This window comes from Rissa tridactyla, chromosome 2 (assembly GCF_028500815.1).
Source record: "Rissa tridactyla isolate bRisTri1 chromosome 2, bRisTri1.patW.cur.20221130, whole genome shotgun sequence".
Classification (NCBI taxonomy): Eukaryota; Metazoa; Chordata; class Aves; order Charadriiformes; family Laridae; genus Rissa; species Rissa tridactyla.
This window is the reverse complement of record NC_071467.1, coordinates 122,450,757-122,467,358: the sequence shown is the minus strand read 5'-3', so window position 1 is coordinate 122,467,358 and position 16,602 is coordinate 122,450,757. Positions and strand designations below refer to the sequence as shown.

The following is a 16,602-nucleotide window of genomic DNA, read 5'->3' as shown; positions in this document are numbered from 1 at the left end:
AAATAACCATTGTTCTCTGAAGGGAGATGGTTCACACAACAACTTTGATGACTGGTAAGCAAGCCAGTCAATTAAAGAAAATCTGGTTTCCAATTTGCTCATCTAGCCCCAAAAAAACATGTTTAGGACACACTCAGCCAGCTCACTTGGCAAACAGTTTCTTACAGAGAAGTCATGCCTTTCTCAAGTAACATCCTTGTATGGATCAAGTATTCTTGAAATTTGAGTGACTTTGTCTAGCAGCCTGCAGACCCCCTTCACGCTCCAACTTCAATGTATTAAATCTCCAGTGCCTTTGGGCACACCATATATAGCAGTGGGGGCGGGGTGTGCTGCAGGGGGGTGAAATTTAACTCTTTACCGGCGTTGCTTTTAAAGGAAAAAGAAAGCTTGGAGGCATGATGAGTCTTTCCATTCTCTAACTAGTTTTTCCTTAGATCCTCAGAGTAACAGACTCGCTCTGCCTCCCATATACACGCACTTCACAGTTCAGAACCATATAGTTGGCTTCCAAACCACAGAAAGAGACAGCAACAGCAAGTCCCTAGAAGCTACCTGATCTTTATCTCCTACACCCTCGATCACCTGACATAGCATTGCTCAAAGTTAGGGAAGATCAGGAATAGTATAGCCTTGTCAGGCGACAGGGACCAGTACCGACTAGTTCGCTGGCAGGGATTCACAGACCACGCTACCAACCCTTACATAGGAGAGCAGCATTCTCTAGCGCTAAGTTGGATTACAAAGCTTAAAGGCATCCATAATGCAGACAGCTTTCAAGCCTTGCTTGCACCAAAGATTTAAGGCTAGGGATTTTTATATTGTACACTTAACTGTCTGACAGCGTGAATGGTGTGAGTAGTAAGAACCACAGAAGTGAAGGGGGAGGGAAAAGGGGAGGATTTGAAGTTTGATAGCTGACATTTCCCCCTAAATAATAGTTTGCCTTTTGTTAACCAAGAGCAGCTGAACAAAAGGCTGTATAACATTAGTGTTCTAGCATATGCCTGCCACTCTGGCAGGCAAGTACCTAAATATGCAAACAGAACCCACAAAACTGAAGACAACGTGGGACAAGGGGGAAGAGCAACAAGCTCTAACATTATCATCCAAGAATCCTGTTGAAGTTTGATTTCTGAATCTCAGGTCCCTGCCAGCCTTTTAATCCATCCAAACACAGCATTTGGTAGTTCTGTACATTTACAATACCTTAACTAGAAAAAGGAAATATTTACAGTAGATGGTACTTTATAACAGCATTGGCTATTCACAAAATGTATGTGATGGGCATGTAATACAAGCAAACAACTAGAAAAGATAAGGTTTAGCAAACTCGACAAGAAACTTAAATATTTTGGTTATGCATGGAGACCAACATTAAAGGGAAAATGATGCAACACAAGTTTAGCCATTACCTTTAGCTCACTAAAGGACCCTTCTCCCCCCAAAGTACTGAGATCCAAGGGCAGTCACTATTTTGACAGTCCTGGAAAGTACTGGTACTGAGAGCAGCCTTGGTGATTACTTGTGTGATCTTAGTGAAGATCATACCCTCATAACCAACAGAAGTAAGACATAACTACTGAGGTAACAGGAGGACAGCAGCCTTTGATTGGACTAATTTGTTTCAGAAACGAGTTTAAGGTATTTCACATTTCTTTGTTCAGTAGAGACCATTTCCACTACAGCACTGAAGACACCTCACCAGCCCCAAAATTTTAAACGTTCAGCTGTAAGAAGTTACTTTCACCCATTGCTAGTGAGACATTAAGATTGCCTCAAGCTACCTACTCCTGGAAGGTAAGCCATTTTCTCCAAGTCTGCACCAGTGCATAGTACAAAGTATGCAGAATCATAAAACAATAAGCTTCTCATTTACAGTTTCCAGTACAAGTCTTAGTCACTTCAAAAATATTTCACCTACATATGTAGGAAAATTGCTGACCAGACATCATTCTATCCAACAAGCTCACCATCTGAGGTTTTAGAAATGCATGTTATACACTCAAGTGAAATAACAGGAATGGAGCTCTTATTTCTTACAGCTGAACATGTAACTATGAATTAATTCTTGTGAGGAAGTGTCAGTATTGCACACATATCCAAGAGGCAGCACAGTAGGACAACACAGAATATATATTTGTGAGCCTCATCTGTGGTTACTGAGTTTTACTGCTTTTCATATTTAACAGCTAGAGCATTCACAGCTGGTCAGCATTTTTAGATCCTAAATAAGATTATTAGCTGTAGACTCTATAGTTGAAAATTGTGTTATTTTGCTGCGTGTTGATGAAGAAAAAAGTAGCTCAGAGTCAAAAGAACTTCAGGAAAGAAGTACTACTCTCATTAGCCACACACAAGTTCTCTTCTTTAAGATGGGAAGGGGAAGAGGGAGAGATAAAGTTGTCCAAAGTGTTACTGCATAGTAAAGAAGCTTTTAAACTAAAGTTAGAAAACAGTTAGCAGACAGTATTGCACCAATTCTTTAACATGTTTTTGTTCTCTTCCTGTGACTTTCAAGATTGATTTGGATGCACAAGCTTAATTTGTTAGATAAGAGGACCAAACCCATCCCACCCACATAGCCCTTAAACAAGCACAGACAGGGAAAGTAGAAAACGTCCCATGGAAGGAGCTGCAGCTGAGCCCATGACAAGAACAGCTAAAACAAAGACATATGCCTAATATATTTCAGGATCGGGGACATCCATTCATTACATTAACCAATACTTACATTGCCAAGCAGTAGTCCTATTCCCATCCAGTATTTCCACACTCTAATTAAGACTCAGAATGATAGGGTAAAAGCATTACTAAAAATTATGTACTACATAATTATGATCCAAGATTATATTTGTAGCCATTCTACTGAAAGTGGATTACAGCTAAAGACAATAAACCCCTTCTGTGAAATCTTATCTGTGGTAACATTAGTCTTGCATTCAGTGCATTGTTCGTACATCTTAAGATCTGTGCTCTCAACACATCGTGATTCTTTGTCTGATGGAAAGACACCAACAACTTTGCAGGAAGGAAGGGAGTATGGGAGGAGAACTAGGAAGAGACAGGGTCAAGACAGTATTGAAAGAAGAATGATACCTTCTTAACTTTAAAACAGAGGAACTATGTAGTTTTCCTCTAAGGAAGCAAGGTCTAGCAAGCATGTTTACATGCTCTGAAGATTTAGCTGAAAGGAGAAACTCCTACACGTGATGCAAGATTTCTTCTCTAAATCAAAGCAAAATCAAAGCCCTCTCTCCACATCATGAGATACACTTCAAGACATCAGTTTTAGCAAAACTGATGTTAAAGAAAATTAAGTTCTCGGTATACACTAGTTTCATGCCTATTTATTGTATGCACATTTCCAGTCCTATTTTCTCAAGAAAGTTCTTGTAACTTCAGAAGTCTACGTACGCTGCAGCCTGCATGTTTCTACTATATTGATACTGTTGGTTTTTCAAAGACATTCTCCAAGTAAAAACAGTCCATGAAAGTTGCCTGAACAGATGAGGCATTTCTGTTGGTTCCAGTTTTTACTCACTAGAAACTATCTGAAGTCATGTTTAATTAGACCAGTAGTGTAATGATATCAGATTATCACCAAGGAAAAAAAACAAAACAGACAACTTTGCTGTATTTACCCTAAAACATTGAAAATATTTTAACATCAGTCACACCAGAGCAGGGAAAAGGAAGGGAGGTTTTGATTCAGTCCAGTATGGCATTAAAGCTGTTTCAAGCCCAACCTTTTCATTCTCTAACAAAAGCAAAGCAGATAAATAAAAATACTTTTACATACAGAGGAGAACCAGGAGCTAAAGGTATGCTGGGGAAGAGGCAGCTGAAAGTAAAGTAAGGTGGAGTAATTCAAGAGGTGACCTGTTTAGCATCAGCTATCAGAACATTATTTGTAATTCAAAAAAGTGTGAGATTAGGGATTATTAAAACCCTTCATCATTCTAAAGATATTGTCTTCAGATTGGGCACCTGTATGTGCATTTGCTACCAGAAGAGCAAAGACACTAAGTACAATAAATGAAGGGTGCATCAGTACAAAGAAGTATATGCACAGTTCTTTACATACACTGGAAGTATATATTTCTCTAGCTCATATGCACATTCTCCTATAAAGCTGAAGCTATAGCAGCCACAACAGCTGCAACACAGTAAAGTATTACATATTAAGACCGGTGCCTCCAGGATGCACTCCTAAACGTTTTAATCATTTTGTTAGGAAGCAAAAAACCCTAACCACTAGAAAAAGGAACATCAAGAGCCTACATCCCATTTGTATCACGTGCTGCAGCTTCATGTAAATAGCCCTTGAGCAAGAGACACAGAAGTGGGGACACAGGTATCTTCCCTTTGTGTTAACCAACTGTATTGGTGAGATATGGGGGTGCACAGTGTTAAGAACACCATGGAGTAAAGCTCAGTGTTTGGCAGGGGTGGCAAGCCATTACACAAAAGGGATCATATCTAACTTACCCCTTCCTTCCTACTCCTTGTTTTCCCTCATACCAGTTCAGTTTGGGCCAGATTCCTCTGCAATTCAAATAAACTTAGACCAATGCTAGAAAGAAGAGGAAGGGAAAACAGTTTTCTAGCATGATAAGCAAGTTCAATTGGCTCACAGAAGCATCTCCTAAGCGCACACAACCAAGGCTAGTAAGAACTGAGGAGGGAAGTGAAACTCCTATGAGTAGCCATGAGATGGCTCACTCCCTACTGTGAAACCAGAGCTTTACCCTACAATCAGCAAATTTAGCCAAGGTACCAGATAAGTAGCTTTCAGCTCAGCTGACAGTTACATGTTTGAACATCTTCCCCTATACATATGCAAGCCTTCGAAAGTTCATCTTTTACACTATGTACAACAAAATAAAGAGAACTGTAATTTTTATAGTCTAAAAAGAGAATAAACAGGTGAATACATGCAACTCCAGAACTCAATACAGCAATCTAATTTTAGCCTGTCTTGTCCACATGTACTGATATCCCCATGAGCCATTTCATCTTACCAATCTGGCAAGAAACTTGAGAGTTTGTTAATTAATCTGATCCATGAAGAAACTGACCAAAGCCAGAACTGATGCAAGCAAAAGGAAGGAACAGTGTGGCTAAGTGCAAGGAGAGAAAGAACTTTAAAATCCTTTCTTGCAGTGGGGGAGAGACATGGTGCAGCAGCGTTTTCCCTTGTAGTCTGTGATCCACTTCTAAACAGAATCTGTGAAGCAACATGAGAACTAGGGGGTCACAGACTATTAAGTTGACTGAATTTGGCAACTCCACACTTTCCCTAGAAAGTGTTAGAAGTCTGCTATTGAAGTGTTTTGACCATCCGCCACTGTTATCACCAGGTGATACTAAAGCATGTAGCAGCTGAGAGTTGGCATAAAGGAAACCCCACATTAGTTAACTTGAGACTTGTGGCCTTTTCCACTTTCTGCGACAGCAAAGTCATTTGAATCCAGGTATTTTATTTATACAAGTATCCTACAGCTGTTCCAACATTTTCCAAGCATCCAGTTTGGTTTGCAGCCTGTCATCGAGAATTCCATGAAAAGAGAAATGGAAGTGCCTTTCAATCCGAGAGTGAGACAATCAAGCACACGTTGACATATCAGTTATCATATTTGATTTAATCACAGATAAGACTAGGGTAAATCCTTTTTCAAGTTTAGAGTCTGACAATCACATCTAGTTACTACTGTAACGTTGACAATTCTGTCCATACAATAAACATGGTCACACAGAAGAAAGTTTTCAGGGTTGCAACACAAATATGGCTACATTTGTAGAATGCTTTGAAGACTCTGCCTGAGATTAAGCATTTCCCTTGCTGCCCTTGAGAGCATTTTACCTCAGACAGTGGAGTTCCAAGCAGTAAGCAACCAGACTGGGTTAGCAGCAGCTCTATGACAAAGATTGGCTTTTGTTGGTTTTGGTTTTTGTTTGTTTGTTTTCCAGGAATAGTTTACTTACTTTCCTTTCATGCATTGTAGTATTTGCAGGCACTAGCCACCCTGAAAGCAGTGACTAGAGTTCCACTTTCTTCAATGTTTGCCACTACAATAACAGCCAATATTCTGTTATCAGTGACTGCATGCATACTCATAGCACAAAACAGGTTACTGTTAGTTTACATGAGTCAACACCTCCACTGAGAGCAGAACCAACTCAACTAAAGAGAGACCACTCCAGACATCACAGTAAAGATCTGAAGTCTGCACTTCTCTGCACTGAAAGGACGAGCAACTACATCGATCTTGTCTGGCAAATGTGTGTCTGTGGTCTTGTTTTGATACTTGGAACACCCAGTAAGTAACCACCCACAGTGCGATTTCCCTCCTCACTTGAGGGAGCCTCAAAGTGGGGGTGGGAGGAGGGAAAATTATGGGGAATGGACAGTGCTTCCCAGGAAGAGGGGTGGAAAGACCAGAGAGGAACAGAACCAAAGGTAACAGTTGAACTAGTGATGTTGGAAGGACAGGAGTATCATGTTTAGGCGAGGAGGTAAAAAGTAAGGGACACAGCTGCTTTGGCCCAGGAAAGCCTCAGGGACAGCGTCAGAGTCGAACTCCTTGTAACAACTGATCTCAGACAGCATGAGGAGGATACATCCCAGGGAAGGAGAATTCCGCATCCGAAAGAACTACTATTCTAGCAGCTTACAGATGAGATCTGCCTGTGCTCAAATTTACCTGCATGATATTAGTCTGAGGAAATATCCTGCTCTGTCACCAGCTTTTCCCACTTATGTACTAAGCAGAACCAGAGTTTATAACTACTAATATTATGGTTTCAAGCTACCATTCCAGCCTTGGATTTTAGGTTTGTTTTTACACTATTAGACAGCCAAACAAAGTACTCAGTGCATCACTGAAGCACTCTCTTGGAAGGCTGCCCTTCTATTATCGTTCCTTTTATGAGGCTGTAAATAGCATTCTTAGAATTAAACAAGCAATAACCCTCACAGTTTTGCAGCCACCCTTTCTCAAAAAAGTTGCACACCTCGCCCACATTTTTAGTGAAAGTGAGAAAGATTTACAGTATAAACTGTTCCCAACAGAAAGAGCAAAGTTTCCCCTTGAGTGAATAATACATACTCACAAATACTGATCAGGCACACCCACATTAAGGAACCACCAAAACCCACTAATCAAGAACAGTAGTAGATCATTAATTTGCAGAATAAAAGCCTTTCTCAACAGGAGCTGAAGGCTTGAAAATGCCCACTTGTTTTAAAACGATTTCTAGGTCTACAGGACACAAGGACACCCAAAACCAATCCTGAGACACATACTCTTCAAAGCACACTGTTGAGAAAATATTTGTTATGTAAAATAAGTTAACTAGCTTTTTTAGAATTTACTTCTAGAAAAGCTGTACAGTTTAAGCACAGATAGAATCTTTCTTCCTTTTGCAATTTAAGCTTTTAAGTCTACAAAATACCTTGGAACTCCTGTCCCAGCTCCTCTTCACCCAGTGGCGGAGAACACATCTGCTTTAGAAGCCGGATAGTCTATGCTACAGCCAACAGCCCTCCATTGTTTCGTTTTACAGGCTTCAACAATAAGGTTTTTTTCATACTGAAAACACAAGAACTAGACGCTTTTTAGCCCGTACCACAAGTCCAAAAAAGTTATACTCCAAAATGAAGGCAGAAACATAGCTTTTTTTTTAATATATTAAGAGCACCATGCTTCATTTAATTCTGCCATTCAGTTACTACATACGTTCGTTAGGAAGCCCACTAGCAGAAAGATACTTAGACACCACTAAAAGCTGTAAGCAGCCCAACCGCCAGTAAGGTGTTTTGTTGTTTGTTTGGTTTTTTTTAGAGCCTCCTTGGCCCTCAAGCATACCCCACCACTCCCCCCAAATGTCACGTTAGGGTTTTTCCTTTTTCTACCAAATTCATACTTTCTGTCCTCTGACACCAGCGACTTTTAAGAACCAAGAAAAGCTCTTCCAGAGCTTTCTAGAAATCCCAGAGGTACATTAGAAGAGATTGGAAAAGCCTCCTTGCAAACGGAAGACAAAGGCATCACCCACCACATTTCACCAGGCTAAACGCCCTCATATATCAGTTCGGCAAGCATCCCACAGAAAACTCTTGTACTACCCCGTCCTCAGGCAGGTTTTTGCCCTGGAGCAGCTTGTTGTGCTGTCCGATTTAATACTGGGAGGAAACTACCTCCAACACTGAAGTTACTGGAAAATTCCAGCGAAATCCCCCGCGTTGACCCCCAGAGCAGAAGGGGGGGACAGCAGACGGCCATTTTCCAGTTTCAGATGAAAATCAAGTTTCAAACTATCACAGCAAGAAGCTATGTCCCAATGAAACTTGAGACACTTTTCAGTGCATTTTGAAGAAGCCGCAGCCTCTCTTTTAGATCCGTGAAACAATACCGGGGATCATCAGAAACAAAACTTGCCAGCAAAGCGTTTTAAATGAAGACCACGTTAAGCAAGTTCCTTTTTTTTTATTATTTTTTTTTTTTTTTACTTCCACAAAGTTCTCGTTTGCACCACGGGGATAGCTAAAATGACACCCAGGAGCAGGAGATTGTATAGGCAAGGGTGGTGAACATCTTTGCTTTCTGACTACCTTCCATTAAAGAATAAATAAATAAAATGAAAAAGGAGTCCTTCCCTCGTTACAGTTGTCCTCCTTCCCTATTTATTCGTTTTACGGTTATCTTCCCTATTTATTCGTTTTCTCTTTCTCTGGTGGGTGACCCGCCGAGCACGGTACAAAGCAGACCCCACGAAGTAATTTAACTTCGCATTAGAAACACTCGGGGGAAGGGACTCCGGACTTTCTCCCTCTCGCCTCTCCCGGGTCTCGCCACCCCCTCGGCAGGCGCCCCACAGGCCCCCTCCGAACGGCAGCGCCCGCCGCCGGCCGATGCCCCCCGCCGCCTTGGCGGCTTCCCGAAGCACCGACGGCCGCTTCCCGGGACACCGGCTCCAGCACCTCGCAGCGGGCCGCCCGTCCCCTCCCCCCCGTGCTCACCTCCTCCTCCCGGGCGGCGCAGAGGGAGCGGCGCGCCGGGGGCCGCCGCCTCGCCTTACACCCTCCCCCGGCCCGTTAACGGCTTCCGCCCCCCCGTGTGAGGGGGCCGCCGCCTCGCCTCACGCCCTCCCCCGGACCGTTAACGGCTCCCAGCCCCCCTGTGTGAGGGGGCGGCCTCTGCCCCCAGCCCCGAGCCCCGCGGGGGCGGCAAGACCCCACCGCGCCTCGGAGGGCGGAGGAAGCGCGGCGGCCGGTCCCCGCCCGCCCCTCAGGGCCCCGCCGCTGAGGGTGCGAGGGCCCTCTGGCGCCGGTGAGGGGCGGCCGTCCCCCACCCCCTTTCCCCGCGTCGCGCACTCGCTCACCTCGTCGTCGTGGTGCTGGCAGTAGCTGGCCCGGTCGGGGAAGACGGAGAGGATGTTGTAGGGCGAGGCGGTGGTATAGGGCGGGCTGAGGGCGAGCGGCGCGGCGGGGCCGCCAGCCGGGCCGGGTCCGGCGGCGGCGAAGCGCTCGATGAAGTGGTCCTTGGTGAGGCGGACGCGCTGGTGCGCCCGCACGCAGTTGTCGCACAGGTGCTCCTGGCAGTCGAGGCAGCGGGAGCTGGCGGCGTTGCCCTCGTCGCAGGAGCTGCAGCGGGGCTCGCCCTGCCGGCTGTGGGGCCGCCGCAGCAGGAGCGCCGCCGAGCCGCCGCCCGAGGAGGAGGAGGACGACGTCGTCGAGGAGGGCGCGGCCGAGGCGGCGGCGGCGGGCGAGGAGCCGGCGGCGCGGTGAGGCGGCGGCGGGCGGCCGTGGTGGCGGTTGTTACCACCGCCGCCTCCTCCTCCCGCAGCGGAGCCGGCGGCGGGGCCGGCCCCGGCGGCTCGGCCGTTCTTCTGCTCCTCGGCGGCGGCGGCCACGACGACGACGTCCAGCAGGTTGCTGAGGAGGAAGTTGGAGGAGGGCAGCGCGTCCATGCCCGAGGGCTCCGAGATCACCACCTTCTGGTCGCAGATGGGGCAGCGCAGCTTGAGGGCGTCCCCCGCGCCGGGGTGCCGCTGCGCCTCCAGGCACTGGCGGCAGAAGGCGTGCAGGCAGGGCAGGACGTGGAGCCGCCGCGGCGGGCCCCCGCAGGAGGAGCCGCCGCCACCGCCGCCGCCCCCCCCGGAGGAGCTGGAGGTCTGCGAGGAGGAGGAGGAGGTGGAGGAGTTGGAGGAGAGGGGAGCCGGCGAGCCGCACATCTCCTTGCACAGCGGGCAGATCTGGAAGTCGGACTCGGGAAACGAAGCCATTTGCGATGGGGCCTGACTCCCCGATGCGGGGGGAGGAGGGGGGGGTAAAAGTGTATCTCCCCTCCCTCACAAAAAAAAGTATGGGTGGAGTGGGGGGGGGAAGCCACGGGAAGCGTTTGGGGCGGTGTGGGGAGAAGGTAGTTCTGCAAACGGCTTACGGGCAAGCTGGCATCGATCAGTCGTTTTGCCAAGTGGGATCGATTGGCCGGTTTTGCAAATACGGTGTCATCGATCCGGCGGTCTGCAGGGAGCGGGATCCTCGCCTCCTACCTCGCTGCTGCGGAGGTGGGGGGGCGGCGTATTTTTGGTATCAAGGTGTAGCTGTCCCGTTCTCTCTCAGCAAATGGATCCTCTCTCTTCCCTCACATGTACTTAACCCCCGATCCCCCGTCGCATTAGACAAATTGTATCGATTCCCAGATCGGTCAATACCTCACACAGTCTTCTCATTTCCCCCTCGGGTCAGCAGTTTGACAACGTGGTTTGGTTACTCGTCTTCTTCCTAAACAGAAAGTGCATGGGCGCCAACCGCCCGGTCCCCTCCGCAGCCAGCGGGGACCGGACCTCTCTCCGCCGGGGCTCGGCTCCGGTTCCCACGGCCGCAGGACGGGGTCGGGGCGCCGGGGCGACAGTGCAAGTCCCTCTTGGCCGGGCGGGAAGGACGCGGGTAGGGGGGCAGCAGGGGTTTAATTCAAGTTTCGATCTTTCTTCTTGGGACGTTGGGTTTTTTCCTCTTTTCCTTTAAACCTGTGCTTGTCGGGGGGGAAGGGGAAATTTCGTTTCAGTTCCCCCCTCCACTTTTGCAATCCAGAGCAGCTCTAGGAGAGAGAGAGGCACTGAAACACAGTGGCCAAGCAGACTTCTCCGGCTCCAGTCCTCCCCCGCCGACGCCTGCTCCACCACCGCATGACTGGGGGGTGGGGATGGAGGGCGGCGTTGGTGCCCACCCCACCGGCAGAGCCTCACGCTGGCGGGACACAGAGGAGGAGGAGGAGATGGGAAGGCAAGAAGAAAAGGGCTCCGGGGACGGCTGGGAAGAGCCGCGATCCCCTCTCGCCTCTCAGAGCCCCGGCTCCCGCTGGACGCCCTCCTTAAAGCAGGGCTTCCCCCCTCCCCCCCCGCAAAGGGCAGCACCAAGCCCCCGGAGCCGGGCTGAGCTCCGGTGGGCTCCCCCGGTCAGCGACGCGGGGCTCGCACACACTGCGGCGGCGGCCGGGCAGAGGAGCAGCGGCAGGTCCCCGCCGGCCGCCCTGAATTATTCATGGGGGGTGTATTATATTCGCTCGCACAAATTGGAGCCGCTGTGCAATGCTATCCGAGAGCGCTACGCTCGCCCCCTCCTCCTCCTCCTCTCCGGTTCTCGCTCGCTCTGAGCCCCTGCAGCGCCTAGGATCACATTTCCTTTGTCATCTCGCCTCTTCGCGTGGTGTTTTATTGAGAAAACAAAAATAATATAAAACCCGAAGAGAGGGGGAGGGAGGAGGAGGAAAAAAAAAAAGCAGCAAAAAAACCCCCAAAATGCCCGCCTCCCCCGCGATCTGCCGAGCCGGAGCCCACCGACCCCAGGGGGTGAATTAGCAGGAATTACTCACTGATGCGGCAGCACCGTCCCGGGCGGCGTGGGATCCGGGGAGAGCCATCGCACCGGGAGCCGTTTCCCCCCCCCTTGCTTGGCGGGGTGCGGAGGGGCAGAGCCGGGCGGCGAGGGGATAAGGGGGGGGGGAACACAGCTCAGGTCGCGGGGCAGCGCATGGCGTGGCCGGCAGGGCTGGCGGCGGCGCTGGCTCCGGCCCCGCTGCGGCCGCCGGCACTGGGGCGGCGCGGCGTGCGGGAGCCTTTTAAGCTCCGACGGCGCGGGCTGACTTCCGCCCGGCTGCGGGGGGCGGCCGGGGGGCGGTGGCGGCGGGCAGGAAACATTCGCCCTCCGCTCGCTCGCCCGCCCGACCTGCCCTCCCACCCCCAACCCCCCCCCATCCGCCAGCATCCAGCCCTGCCACCCCCCACCCCACCCCCGCCCGTTGTTAATATCGCTGGTTTCGGCACGGGGGGCGCCCCCCACCCACCCCCCACATCCCAAACCCCCTTTGGTTTGACGCGCTTCGACCGCGGCTCGGGCGATTTCCTCGCCCTTTATTTTCGGTTTGGAGGCTCCGGGGCCGTTCTTTGAAAGCATTAACGCAGCTTTAAAACGTTAAGTCGCTCGATTAATTGTTTTCCGACGCCCGGTCTCGGGGCGATCTCTGGCTCCTTTCCGCGCCGTTGCGGTCGCTGCCGGGTCTGCCGTGCCCCGGGAGGGCGAGCCCGAGGTTTGCTGGTAGCCAGGGGCAGGCGTTTCCTTCTCCTTTAAACTTGACGCGATGAAGTTAAGCAAAAATTAGCGGCGATGCCATTTGCGTTGCGGCGAGACCGAACTTAAATCAAAACGCAACAATTATTTTGCGTTAACGAAAAGCGCCTGGCGACCAGCGACTGCTAAAAGGCGAGTTTCATCTGCGGCGCGGCTCAGTGGCCACCCTCCTATTTTAGTGGGGCTTGTCCTAGCCAGGGAGGACACATGGCATTTTGCCCTTAACAAGGAAACTGGAAAGGCTGAAAAGTTTTAAAACACGAAAACTGGACTTAGGGATTGGAAAGCCAAAAAAATAATACCAAAAGGAATAAAACCAGCAGAAGATACAGACAGATTTGTGGATGAAAGCATCTGTAAATAAGCAAAATAAACTCAAAACAAGTTACTGTTAAGTAATGATAACAAATTTTCAAAAACACCACAGAAAAGGAAAACTGGCTATTAAAATATATTGAATGATATTCCTCTTCTCTTTAGGCCTTAGACACACAAATAACACCAACTTAAATTGTCTACTTAAAAATGAAAATGTCTTTTGCTGACAGGTACTGAACACAGCGATGAGCCATGCCTGTGAGGATCTCCTGCCAAAAGCCCTTCAGAGAACTGAGAAACTCATCAGCACTAACGCCCTTATGCAAGACCAAGCAATGGGAATCGCTGATGAAGTCCACGGGGCAGCTAATGTGCGTTAAGATGTAAACAAGCATGAATATTTATTATGCCCCTCAGTAGTATATTCAGCTGGGAACTTGCCTTATGTACCACTAAAGGATTTGGCTCGGGGGCTGCGTTCTTTATGTTACATATCCATATGTTCACATTTGAGCATGCAGGTGAAACCCACCGCAGCTTTGACTAGCAGAGGTTAAAAAATCATCGAGCCTTGCCTCAGCTCTGTTTGTTTGTCCTGTGATTGCCGCAGAGGGTTATGATGCTGCGGAGCTTGTCCTTTTCCAGATGAAGCCAGTTAATTGTGAAGAACGGTAACTCCCTGAACAATAAATATGCGGTTGATCTGTTTGGGTTTCCCACATAACGCTTTCCACTAACTCCCTCAGTAGAAACTGTCATCTTTTGCATTCAGAAATATTTTAATTGGGCAGAAATTCCCAGATGCATGTCTCCAGGCATATCTGACACCCCTGCCTTCCTCAGTGACAGCTGTTTGCTTGCCAGCTAACCGGCTTGAAGAGGGCAATTCTGCACGTCTGTGCTTCAGATGGCTCTAACGGGTTCATGAGGCTACCTATACGCTGCAGAAGGTCCTTTTCACTGACAGGATCCACTGTATTTGTGCCAAAGCTCCCGAACCTCGTTTACAGCTTATACCCTCCCTCAGCTTGTAAAAGGCTATAAGCAATTCACTGTCCCCGAACAGTGGGGTCCTTCTTCCCCAGCTGTCATCCTTGTATTTGAGCACCTCTGTCCTTCTAAATCAAAGTCCTCCTTTTCTTTTCCCTCCACCACCACCGAAGGAATGCGACATTTTGAGGCTTCCTCTGATTATGGGTGGCTTTCCTTCTTCGTTATGAAAAATGCTGAAATAAAACTAAAGGGAATACGCCAATATTATACTCCGTTCTGAAACATTAGCTGCTGGAGCACTCGTGCGCTCAACTACACAGCAGATAGCACCGTGCATTTTTCTGCTTAGTGCATTGACTCGATGGTTTTCGATCCAATTAACTTGTTCTGCTATAAAAAGCCCCTCAGCTCTCCTCAGGTAGAGCAAGGCCTCAATATATTTCATTTGTTTTCTAAGCCGACAAACACGTGGGTGAATAACAGCGTGAGGGTGATAGGTGAAGTACGAGAGGCTTCTGGTTCCTCAGTAGACAGCAGGATGAGAACTTATTTTTATGATTTTTCCCTGGGAAGCTAGTGCTTTGCATTTACCCTTTTTGTTTCTTAAAAACAAAAGAACAATAGCTATCCTGGTTAGCAGGGCTATTGTCCCTCTGTGCCAAATAAATGAAATCTCACTGCTTACGTGAGCGTCTCAGGCATTTCTCTGCATTCTGCTCATTCTCCTTTGTGTCGTTCTGCTGAGGTTTCTCGCATTTATTCCCTTCTCGCCAGTATTTTTCATACCCATTTCTCTCATCTTTCTTTTGTCCTCCATTCATATGCTGTTGCTGGTCTGAATTTGAAACGGTGTAGTTTGTACTAAAGGCAAGCCCGTCATTTAAACCATGTTGAAATCATAACTGTGTCAAGATCACATCAGAACTGTGTTAAAACATTAACCGTTAAAATATTCTAACAATGCTAAAATCTGGGCGTGACTGGCCAGATCTTCAGAGACACCTAACGAGCATCAAAATAGCTCTGAAGATATGGGCCAACTTCCACCTAGTTAGAAAATCTCTATTTGGCAACATTTGTCTGTCCTTGACTAACTTACCCGGCCACCACAGCTAAACTATGCGTTAAAAATCCATATTTTTTTTTCCCTTTTCCCCATTTATTTCAGCGGAAAATAGGACATTGGGGCAGAAGACTGCACCTGAGTCATTCTGTAGCATCTGCTTCCAATGTTGGGATGTGCTTTCCACTGTCCGTACTTGGAAGCTTCGTTTGCTTGAAGGAAAGCATCTGCTTTCCGCCAGCAGCACTACAGGACAAACAGAACGGTGTTCCTGCCAAAAGCAATACAGCTGGAAAAGCCAGGGGTCTGGAGGTTAAAAGCTTTGTTAAATAGAACCAGGTACAGTAATTGTGGGTTTGGGGATATTTTACTGTAATTTTAGAGGCAAACATTCACAGAAGGAGCTCTCCCCTCTACCACCTGCGTGAAACGGTCCAGCAGCCAGATACTGTTTGCCCTGCTATGTTGAGCGCTAAGGCAGCGTGCGAGCTCAAAGCTCAGCAGGGCTCGCGAACCGAAGCAGCAGAGTAGATGGTGCAAGTCCCCAAACGTGCACAGGTAACAACAACTGTATAGGGCTGAACTTATGTTATCATTGTTACTGCTTTGCACCTAAGGACCCAGAAAACATTTCCATCTCCAGTATTGCTATACTAAAGAGGTCCTGAGACATTAAAAGCCAAGGCAGTGGTTCAGCACTTCAAGTTCTGCATAATATTTTGTAGAGATTGTGAAGACCTAAAACTCTCCCTATCCTGGTGCACCCAAGAATCCCCTTCCTCCTTTATTTGTCAACAGTTACAAAGAGGCAAGAGACACAGCGTTGCATCCTGCTTGAATCTTTGCCTCCCACACTCAAGAATTCGACTAGTAAATCAACGTGCAAAGGGAGCACTTCCAACAGGTCTATCACAGGGAAGGGCTTCAAGCAAGACCTTGATGCTGGTGTAGCCTTTGGGGATTTCACATTTGTCATATAGTCCCAGTTAAATGAAAGAGGAAGGTTTTGCTGTTGTTTTTTGGCTCGCTACTAGCAACTTATTCATTACACTCAGAGGAATATCCATCTTTTTTTTGGCTTTCACTACAACTGTACTCCACAGACAACTGTGCCACTTAAGTCCAGCCACTTTAGCGCTGATTTGTGCTTCCCCCCGCCCTGCTTTCCTCATTTTTCCTCTTGCGAGCACAAACTTCTAAATTTGCCTCAGATTCCAAATTTGCCATGCCTGCTCTTGCGTAGTGACTCTGGCTCAACCGTATATCTGTCATTGGATCCATTAGTAAGTACAGTAGTAAGTTCAACTTTCTGCATGTGTTGCTGAGCTTCCTGTATGGTATGCTGGATCTTGAGCAGGGTGGAAGGTTGGGGAGCAAAGAAGCAGTAAGTGTTGTCCCCATGGTATAAATCATTGGGAACTGGCTTGCTCAGCATATTATTTCAAGTTCTTGACACCCCCTCCCATCCATCTCCCCTCCAGCAGGGTCACCTTGAGTTTAAAGATGTGCTTGTTAGGATGTGATGGGATCCAGAGGGGAGAAAAGATAGCCTCCCCTATACACATGTGCAAGCCAAATCTATAGATCTTGT

General features: G+C 47.9%; 1 protein-coding gene across 1 annotated transcript in view; it reads right to left on the bottom strand.

Annotated features, from left to right (window-relative positions):
* TRIM71 (tripartite motif containing 71) overlaps positions 1-10,296 on the bottom strand; it is a 61,865-nt gene extending 51,569 nt beyond the window's left edge. Inside the window, exon 1 of the mRNA XM_054190025.1 lies at positions 9,388-10,296. Coding sequence (XP_054046000.1) covers positions 9,388-10,290 — 903 coding nt within the window. The 5' untranslated portion in view covers positions 10,291-10,296. The remainder of the gene's footprint in view (positions 1-9,387) is intronic.
* Positions 10,297-16,602: the final 6,306 nt, after the last annotated feature.